Consider the following 9,865-nt stretch of genomic DNA (forward strand, 5'->3'; position numbering starts at 1 on the left):
AGAAAAGTCTGAAATTATAATATTTTATCACAGATTGTGAAGACTGCAGATCCCCAGATCAAAGGGTTTAACTTTATGTATAAATTTATGTCACCCCTGGTTTAGGAGTTTAAATGTCAACTGGAAAAGAATGGATGAGTTTTGAAGGAGATAAACTCGGGTTTTTCCATTTCTAGTTTAGCATTGTCAATATCTCCTTGGATAGCAGTTTTCAGGTTCTCCAGGGTGGTGTAGTTCAGCTCCGGTCTCAAGTATCCGACCATAATCACTCTGAAATGATATGTCAATATAATACAACGATTTCCCCATAAAACTTAAATTAAGTATTTCACAAGAATATTTGTTTTGTTTTGTTTCTCTCGACATTCCTCAAAAAATATTTTTTCGGGGCAAAGGCTTAATTAAAAAAAAAATTGGTAGGTACCTTGCATAAAAATGTATTAAACATGTACAACATGCAAAACAAAAAGAATTAATTCAATCTCTTCAAATAGAAAAGAATTTAAAAAACTCACTTTAGCCATTGTCCATACAGTTCTCCGTCAAAGTTGTGAAGAATATGGGTTTCCATTGCTCTTTTCTCATTATTATAGAACGGATTCCATCCTATCAACATTGGAAATAAATTCCTTAGATAAAATATAATCTTAAGATGTAGGGAACTGTTAACATATTATATATATTCAGGATGGCAAAAACTTTTTTGAAAAAATCCGTACAAAAATCTGTACATTTTCAGAAAAAAAATCCGTACAATCCGTACAATTTTCGAAAAAAAATCCGAACAATCCGTACATTTTTTTGAAAAAAATCCGTACAATCAGTACAATTTTCGAAAAAAATCCATGCAATCCGTACATTTAAGAAACTAGAGAACTAGAGAACTAGAGAACTAGAGAACTAGAGAACTAGAGAACTAGAGAACTAGAGAACTAGAGAACTAGAGGACTAGAGGACTAGAGGACTAGAGAACTAGAGAACTAGAGAACTAGAGAACTAGAGAACTAGAGAACTAGGGAACTAGAGAACTAGAAAACCAGAGAACCAGAGAACCAGAGAACCAGAGAACCAGAGAAACAGAGAACTAGAGAACTAGATAATAGAGAACTAGAGAACTAGAGAACTAGAGAACTAGAGAACTAGAGAACCAGAGGACCAGAGAACCAGAGAACCAGAGAACCAGAGAACCAGACAACTAGAGAACTAAAGAGCGTTGATTCTAATTTTTAATACTGTTTAGATGGGTGTGAATTAGGCCATTTAACAAACAAACGATTAAGTTATAATTAGAAAGAGTGGAGTGTAGATTTAGGATCTAATATAATTAAAATTAGCGTGGTACAGGGGTTGCACACTCAATTAAAAGAAAGTTAATATTAAACTAAAAATGAAAAGATTTCCAGATAAACGGAAGAAACCTGAGAGGATGTTCTCAGATCTGATAAAGAGACAGATAGATAGATAGATAAACAGACACACAGATAGATAGACTGATAAATAGACAGAGAAACAGATAGATAAAAAGATAGATAAACTGACATGCAGATAGATATACAGATGGATAGACAGATAGCTAGACATATAGCTAGACAGATAGCTAGACATATAGCTAGACAGATAGCTAGACATATAGCTAGACAGATAGATAAACATATTCTCAAATGAACACTTCTGGTACATGTTCTCAAATGAACATATCTCGAAAATTATGAATGAATTTTGATTGTCAGTTGGAACATTAATCAATCTAATATTATTTAGAATGCAGAAAAAAAGTTAAACTAACTTCATTTTCACGAGAATTTTTTTTTTGAAATTTTCATGAAAAATTTGCTGAAATGAGTGAAAATTAAAAAAACGGTTTATTTCCAGGATAAAAATCCGTACAATTTGAAGAAAAAAAATCCGTACAATTTTAGGGTTACAAATAAAAAAATCCGTACAACCCGTACAATCCGTACATTTTGGCCACTCTGTATATTATATATATTAACATAGTTTTAAATTTATAAACTTCTATGTCTCAAAAACAAACTATATAACTTTCAAGTGACCCTGTATTTGTACAGTTACATATTCGATATAATGGTACCAATTCCACCTCTATCTGAGTAACAATGAGGAAGATAAAGCAGTATTTATCTTAAAAAGTGGCGAATTCTGTTAGTGACCTACCTGTTCACTTTTAAACAGAAAGCACTTGATAAAAAGTAATTTTTTAATATTTTTTTGCATATATCATCGCATCGATGAACAGACAAAGGTTTAACGAGTACCGTTGTGAATCGGACATTCCTCGGTAAAAATGGCGATAGCTTCACGTTCTCAATTAAAATTAGTAGAAAGCCCTAAATATTTATTATAATATCTATATAATAAAGCAAGACATTCATATATACATATGTTCCCTCTGGCCGACCAAACGGCTAGACCGACTGGGCTGAATTTATTTTTCTCACAATTTTTTATATTTATTTTTTCCCCCGGGCAACGCCGAACCTTTTAGTTTGTTACTAATATTACTAACCTATACTCATCACCATACCATGCACTGTCCCTTTATCCACGCTAGCAAACCCCCAGTATATTCCTCCGATTAACTCCTTAGGAAGATTATCGATCACTTCCTCAGAGAAGTTAGCAGTTGGAAATCCTAGGGAGTACATTTAGAAATTGTTCCCCCATTAAAAAAGAATTTAACCCTATTCCCGCTGGGGGGGGGGGTTCAAGTTGACCCCCCCCTGAAGTTTTTTTTACATAACTCAAAAAGTATTGGTCTGAGGCTGTTGAAATTTTCTGACTTTTCTTACATACCCAAAGCCCTCCCTTTAGGCCTAAAACCGGGCTTTAATACTAACTGCCTGAGTCCTCAGGCACACTGCCTGAATGACTGCTTTTGCCTGTAGCAAACTAAATCTTTGTTTTGACCCACTTTCACTTGTCAGGTTTTGATAAAATTTAGCTTTTTGGAAAGCCTATGACATAAGGAAACGGATTGCACAAGTTTTGCGAAAAAAAAATTGTATATTTTTTTGCAAAAAAACCTGTCAAAGGAAATTTGCACATTTTTAGTTTTTCTTGATTAAAAATCAGGTTATTTAAAATTTTGCAAAAATTTTTGCATATTTGAAATGGCATGGTCAAGGGCTTTTCAAAAATGTATAATTTGTCATTTTTTGGACAAATTTTTTTTTGCAAACATTTTTACTATAAAACTGGATTTTGCGATAAAAAATTCAATTTTCGCAAATTTGCAAATTTTTTTGCAGATTCTAAAAGTAGAGCACAAGAGCTTTCTAATGATGTATCATTTGTCATATTTGGACATAAAACATGGGATTTAGAGGGGGGGGGGCAAAATTGACCCCCCCCCCAGCGTATCCTGGTTTTCAAGTACCCCAGCGGGGATAGGGTTAAATGATCAACTGAGACGATTATAAAACTGCGAAATTTTCTCTTTTAATGTGAAGATAAATTAACAGGAATATTAGATCTTATGACAAATAAATCTAAGGATGACTGTTATATTGACCTAAATCCCATTAAATTAAAAAGATTGGTATTTCAGAATAACATTTAAATTTACAAAAAGCAAAATTACATAAATCTGAACATTTAAAAGGAATAGGCAAGACGGACAAATGGAAAGCAGTGCTTAGGATCTGGATCCGCAAGATTTTGGCTTCCTGGATCCGGATCCGCAAAAATATGCGGATCTACAGATCAAGATCCAAGGGGCAAAATATCAACAAAAAAACTGCAAAAAAAATTTACTCTCAAACCCCAAATCTGAACTAGATAAAAAAGAAAGATAACAAAAATTTCATGATTTCTGAATGGTTCATCAAGTTTTAGCATAAAAATAAGCGAAAAAAATGAGACAAAAAATTTGAAAGTTCAGCTTTGTTAAAATTGCAGTAAATTTTATGAAAATAACCTGGATCCGGATCCATTTTTCCCCAGTGCGGATCCAGGATCCGGATACGCATCAAAATTAAATGGATCCTAAGCACTGATGGAAGTGAGGGATTAGTAACATGAATATTTCTTTTCGTCAGGATGGAAAAGAAAAGGGTTGAAAATAAATTTATCCACCTAAGATGAATTAAAACAAAATCGGGATTGTAAATCGTTCTAAGTCTCCTATTGAATGAAAAGATAGTTTGATGTAATAAAACAAATTAATCTGCAAATGATTATTTTAATGAGGATCAGTGCATAGGATCCGGGGGGAAATATCGGGGCGAAATGTCGATCAAAAACTGTAAATAAAAATGCAAGTTCTTAAAACTCAAATCTGTTAAAACGAGAGAATATCAAACAATTTCTTATTTCTTATCGCTGAATAGGTCATCGAGATTTAGCATAAAAATAGATGAAAAAAGAAGAAAATCATTTTTAAAATTTTTATTTTGTTTAAAAATCAGAAATTTTTAAAGAAATTTTCATGACCTGGACCCGGGTCCGGATCCATTTTTTTTCAGTGTGGGGTGTTCTTATTGTTAGTTGTCTAGTTTATTATTCTTAGTTGTCTTACATCAAAATTAAATGAAATATAAGCACTGCTGAGGATTAACTTAAATTACAGCAAATCTGTAATGTTGGGGTTTCAGAATAACCCTTAAAATTTTCATAAAGCAAAAAATACGATTTGAATCATTGACAAATAAACGACTCTTAAATCTAAGGGTACTAGGTTTGCTAAGAGAAAGGAAAAGATGTTTTAGTGAAATACATGGGTTGAACAATCTTTGTTTTTCTAGGGTCCGAATTTTATGAATTGGAAAGGTTGTTGAATTATCTACCGCCACCGGTTCAACTCCTAAATCATCGATTTAAATCCACATGAATATTTAACTTTGAATTGGGGATTCAGGACTTGACTCGGAGGTAGATATTTCAACAACCTATACAATTCATTAAATTTGGACCCTGAAGGAAGATAATCCTGATTATTTGTCTTAAAATGTAAATTATTCTACCTAGTTCTCTAGATCCTCGCCCGAACCCTTTCACAATATTTCCTTCGGCAAAATGAGGTAAAAACTCCGGCCCTGATAAACTAGGCTTCTCACACTCAGATCTTTCATCCATTTTATATCTAGAAGATCAAGCAAAGATTAGACCTGACAAAGATCAAATTTTGCGACAAGAATGTTATCTTGCGACAAGAATGTAATCTTGCGACAAGAATGTAATCTTGCGACAAGAATGTTATCTTGCGACAAGAATGTTATCTTGCGACAAGAATAAAAAGAAGGAAATTAAAGTCTGCGACCACGACGACCTCCCTTCTTCCTGTTACTATCTGAAGGAATTGGAGTACAATCTTCGATCCTGCCAATCTTCATCCCCGCTCTGGCGAGGGCTCTGAGAGCAGATTGTGCTCCGGGTCCAGGAGTCTTGGTTCGGTTTCCTCCTGTAGCTCTGAGCTTGATATGGAGCGCAGTGATCCCGAGGGTTTTAATCTTCTCGGCAACATCCTGAGCGGCTAACATAGCGGCGTAGGGAGAAGCTTCGTCACGGTCAGCCTTCACCTTCATTCCTCCGGTAACCCTGAAAGTAGAGAATTTAATCAACTAACACACAAATTCGTACTTTATCAAGTAATTTAGTATTTTTAAACAAGCAAAATAAATTAGAGCAATCAAAATATGGGGCTTCCATCATACATGGTTTTTGTTTAAACTTCGTACAACCGTAATACGTATAAGAAAACGAAAAAATCCCATATTTAACACAAAATATATAAATTGAGGGATTGCTCAATTGAAACGTGATAAAGTATTTCGGAAGTTTGATGAAAAAAATAAATATTAATGAAAAAAAGTTTTTTAATTACACAAATAGTTGAATATTAATATTTAATAATGATAATAATAATATTATTTGCAAAAGAAAATGTATCGTTAAGCCCCCCCCCCCCCTTTCTTGAAGAATAGAGAAACCAGATCGTCAACGGATCATTTTTAGTGAATTTCTGACCTGCAGATGGTTTCCCTGCCAGAGAGGTCGGTGATGTGAACGAAGGTATCGTTAAAGGACGCATAGATATGCGCTACTCCAAACACGAGTTCTCCCTCACGTACTTGGGGTCCAAGCTGAACCTGAACCTCCTCCTTCGTCTCCTTCTTTCCCTTTCTTGGTGCCATTTTTGATCTGGAAAGAGCAAAGAACGTTAATAAAAAATTTAAGATATTTAAAAAATGCGGGAAAAATTTAGATTTCGTCTTCGTTGAGAAGCATGTTCGGAATACCGTCGGAGACGGGAAATTTTCTGCTGGTTTCAGGACAGACTAGGTTTCCGTTGATCAGCTCTATCTCGAGGAGGGCGTGGTGAGCCTTCTTTAGGAAGTCCTCGTCGTTCTCGTAGTTGGCTGGTGTTGCCTGCGGTAGATCGTCTAGGTGTCCCAGCTGCTCGGCAGCACGTCGTAGACAGTCCCAGTCAACCTGAAGTACAGATCAAAGCAAGGTAAGGTGAGGCCAATAGAAAATTTTGTACTCAAAATACACGAAAATCGGTAATACACAATAAACTCAGTTTTAGTGAGTGTATAAATGCATATAATAGTTGTTTGTAAACAAACACCACTGAAACTGGACATGCACCAAAACATAGATTTGATCCCATTTTTCAAGTCTAAGTCGCAGTTCAGAGTTATAATTAGAGCAAGAGTTGCTTGGCCTAACCCCCCTCTCTTATGTCGAAACCTTTAGATATTGTTTCGACATAAACCTAATTAGATTGAATGAAAATAGACTGCTAAATCAGTTCATAGTGTATTGATGAATTCTGTGCATAAAATTTGACCCAACCCTTGGAAACAATGAATATAGGGTCACAGAAATGAGTTCTGCCATTAACGATTTAAAAATATAAAAAAACGACAACTTTTGACATAAAAGCCCGAATTTAAACAATAGAAGTAGTTGAATTAAAATTAAACCGATTCTCCGTGTGAGCTTGCTCAAGTTAGAGAAAAGTCTGCGTGGTTTAACCACCTCTTGCTATTTTTTACCACACACTCTGATTTCTAATCCTTATAAGTTTGCAACCCATGTCGAAGACTTTAGATACTTTAAACTATGATTCTGTTGAATCAAAAAATCTAAGTTTGAAATATCAAAGGTTTACACCATCAGATAGCAAATATATATGACGTAGCAAATTTGAGTTTGTGGTGAAGACTCAATTCCTTTGACGCGGCCCATTAAAATCTTTAAAAAGAAAAGAAAAAATACCTTAGGTATTATTCTCGAGATGAAATCTGGATTAAACTCAACCTCGCTTACTTTTACATCCCGGGCCTCAATCAGCAGCGGGTATCCAGTATTCACCTTGTCAAAATGTAATTTTAAAACTATTATTTTTTTTAAATTGATTTTTTTACCTTTTTGATAGCCTTAGAGGTTAACATATTGTGCGTCAGAAGCTTCATTGTTTTCTGAAACATGTATCAGGTTCAATTTCTTCTCTGGTAGTGTTCAAACACTCTCCAGTACTCACGGCTCTGGATTATCTGTCTTTGTCGTTCAACAGTCTGCATCCAGGATCGGAGATATGAATCCTGCTCAGGGGTTAGGTTTACACTAGGCAGATTGACTCCAAGGTTTGGAGGAAAGGTTGGGTTGGGTTTAAATGCTGGGTTGATCTCATCATCATCACTAGAAATTGAATCTGAATCTGAACTCTCACTGGTCGAATCCGCGCTTTCAGAGGAAGAACATTCGGAGCTATTGGACTCAGATCCGGAAACAACATTAAGAGTTTCCGGTTTCCAATCAGTCTGAACTTGTTGCAAAATATCCGTCACTGATCTATAATTCAAGTTAGTTTTACATTTTGAAATCTGTTCGTTAACCCTGTCCGTCCTACACTGGACAACCTCGGAGAAATGGTTCACAACTTTCTTCTTTGCCTCAAGACTAAGGCCCGGAGACCGTGACTCTGGTCGGAGCAGGGAGGAGGAACCAAGGTTTCTAGCAATATTCTGGAGTTCTGTATAATTCTTCAATGATATGGTTGGATCCACAGGACCGGTTAGCATTGTATCAAGTAGTTTAACATAATCAGGTTTCGTTACTCCACTTTCTTCCTTAAGATCTGCGCTATCAACGGCAGGAGATGAGGAATGTTTCTTACCTCTTCTCTTAATCTTGTTCCCCGTCTTGGGCTTAGGACTCTTCTCTGTGTGGGACTGATCCGGGTCCTCGCTAAGTTTGACTTCCCTACTAGATTTCTCCGATTTACTTTCCTCTGCAGCTTCTTGGAGTTCGGTTTCAGATAACCCTTTCAGGATTGGTAACACCTCATTCCTCACATTCTTGGGAAGGATTGTTGGTAGAATACGTATTGAAGAATCAGTCAAACTGACAATCTTTTTTAATCTCTTCATATCTCTTCCTTCTGGGGCCAGAGAAATTGCAATAGAATTTGAACCGAACCTTCCTCCTCGTCCTATTCTATGTAGATAGGTATTATGATCATCTGGTACATCAAGGTTTATCACAAGATTTACATTCTCAGCATCAATGCCTCGTGCAGTTAGGTCTGTTGAACATAGAATCCGACACTTGAAGGTTTTAAAGGTTTGTATTGCTTGGATTCTGCGAATTTGGTCTTGTCCCGCAGAAATGAATATTGAAGGAAATCCACGAGAATTTAGAAAATCTGCGGTTGACTGTGCGATGACTTGAAAGTTTGAGAAGACAAGGCACTGATTGTAAGGAATCGATGAGAGAATTTTAAGAAGTGCTTCCTGCTTGATCTGATTTTGCCGCGGTTTAGAGGGAGATTGCTCCAACTCTAAAACAAACTGAGCCACTCCATGAAGAACCTGGTTCTCCTTACCCAACCTAACATGCTGAGGTGACCTCATAAACTTCTCTGCAAGGTTGGATAACTCCTCCGGATAGGTGGCGGAGAGCGCCAGAACCTGTTTGTTCTGAGGCAGAAGGTTTAGAATATGAGTTGTATCTTTAAGAAAACTTGGCTCCAAGAGTTTATCCGCCTCGTCGAGAATAACCAGCCGAACCGTATCAGGGTTCAGGATTCCCTCGTCAAGGATCTGTTTAAGACGACCAGGTGTTCCTACAGCAAGATGACAGCACTGGGCCTTCACTCGGTCCTCGGAAACCGGTAGACCTCCGATAAATGACGATATCTTCACATGAGGGAGAGAAGAACCGATCTGAGAAGCAACTTCTACACCTTGCATCGCGATTTCTCTAGTTGGAGCGATTACTAATACTTGAAGTCCAGGTAGATCACTCTAAATAAATAGATAAATTTTGAATATAATAAATAGAAATAAAAACGACAGAAAGAAAAAAGCGTATCAAAAGTTTTTTTTCTTATCGAAAATCGCAATATTATTTTTCTTTGGAGTAAGACTTGATTTAAGATCTTAAACATTAACCTTACAAAATAAATAAATTAATTAAAAATTCAACTAACCCTGATCATCTCCAGTGCAGTGACAACGTAAACACACGTTTTCCCTGTCCCAGATTTAGACTGTACAATCATATCGAGTCCAATCTTACTGTTAGGTAGTGCAGCTAGTTGGATAGGACTTGGATGCACAAATCCAGACTCACTAAACAATAAATATTTCAAACCAAAACGGAAACTATATTTGTAAAAAAGTCAACCCCTTTCCTTCAGTTCTAATGTTTCCCATTTCATCCACATCCACGGACTAATCGTAATCTGTCAAACCATTCTTCGCTATTCTGTCACTTTTTCGTAATTATGTTCTATCGTTAAAATTCTGTTCCATCCGTTCAAATTCTGTTCCATTCAATCCCTACCTTTTACATTCTGTCCCATCCGGATCCATTTTTTTCAGTGTGGGGTGTTCTT

The 9,865-nt window shown here is 36.1% G+C and overlaps 4 protein-coding genes across 4 annotated transcripts in view; all 4 read right to left on the reverse strand.

Moving 5' to 3' along the window:
• Window positions 1–7: 7 nt before the first annotated feature.
• LOC111710440 (riboflavin kinase) lies at window positions 8–5,111 on the reverse strand. The gene is made up of 4 exons (XM_023484530.1): window positions 4,983–5,111; window positions 2,528–2,653; window positions 516–606; window positions 8–270 (listed from the first exon to the last, which is right to left on the reverse strand). The coding sequence occupies exons 1-4, from the start codon at window positions 5,092–5,094 to the stop codon at window positions 117–119; spliced, it is 483 nt and encodes a 160-aa protein (XP_023340298.1). The 5' UTR covers window positions 5,095–5,111; the 3' UTR covers window positions 8–116.
• LOC111710441 (40S ribosomal protein S14a) lies at window positions 5,101–6,137 on the reverse strand (the record flags this gene model as incomplete). The annotated part of the gene is given in 2 exon segments (XM_023484531.1): window positions 5,101–5,556; window positions 5,986–6,137. Coding segments are annotated over 2 exon segments (444 nt in total), but the record flags the coding sequence as incomplete, so codon positions are not given.
• An 82-nt stretch (window positions 6,138–6,219) lies between these two features.
• On the reverse strand, window positions 6,220–7,439 carry LOC111710449 (multifunctional methyltransferase subunit TRM112-like protein). The gene is made up of 3 exons (XM_023484544.1): window positions 7,392–7,439; window positions 7,243–7,338; window positions 6,220–6,450 (listed from the first exon to the last, which is right to left on the reverse strand). The coding sequence occupies exons 1-3, from the start codon at window positions 7,437–7,439 to the stop codon at window positions 6,220–6,222; spliced, it is 375 nt and encodes a 124-aa protein (XP_023340312.1).
• Window positions 7,440–7,445: 6 nt separating this feature from the next.
• The window catches only part of LOC111710433 (probable ATP-dependent RNA helicase DDX20), a 6,904-nt gene continuing 4,484 nt past the window's right edge, over window positions 7,446–9,865 (reverse strand). The window contains exons 5-6 of the mRNA XM_023484522.1: window positions 9,458–9,599; window positions 7,446–9,272 (exon numbers count right to left, since the gene is read on the reverse strand). Of these exons, the coding sequence (XP_023340290.1) occupies window positions 7,464–9,272; window positions 9,458–9,599 (1,951 nt within the window). The 3' untranslated portion in view covers window positions 7,446–7,463. The remainder of the gene's footprint in view (window positions 9,273–9,457; window positions 9,600–9,865) is intronic.

Source organism: Eurytemora carolleeae, unplaced genomic scaffold, assembly GCF_000591075.1.
Source record: "Eurytemora carolleeae unplaced genomic scaffold, Eaff_2.0 scaffold973, whole genome shotgun sequence".
Classification (NCBI taxonomy): domain Eukaryota; kingdom Metazoa; phylum Arthropoda; class Copepoda; order Calanoida; family Temoridae; genus Eurytemora; species Eurytemora carolleeae.

Excerpts from the sequence above, each read along its gene's own strand:
- LOC111710449 (XM_023484544.1), bottom strand. The coding sequence starts at position 7,439 with ATGAAGCTTCTGACGCACAATATGTTAACCTCTAAGGCTATCAAAAAG. Across the intron at positions 7,339-7,391 it reads CCTCTAAGGCTATCAAAAAG|GTGAATACTGGATACCCGCT; the intron begins GTAAAAAAATCA and ends CATTTTGACAAG. Across the intron at positions 6,451-7,242 it reads TCTCGAGAATAATACCTAAG|GTTGACTGGGACTGTCTACG; the intron begins GTATTTTTTCTT and ends TCTGTACTTCAG.
- LOC111710440 (XM_023484530.1), bottom strand. The coding sequence starts at position 5,094 with ATGGATGAAAGATCTGAGTGTGAGAAGCCTAGTTTATCAGGGCCGGAG. Across the intron at positions 2,654-4,982 it reads GCGAGGATCTAGAGAACTAG|GATTTCCAACTGCTAACTTC; the intron begins GTAGAATAATTT and ends TGTACTCCCTAG. Across the intron at positions 271-515 it reads CTGTATGGACAATGGCTAAA|AGTGATTATGGTCGGATACT; the intron begins GTGAGTTTTTTA and ends ATATCATTTCAG.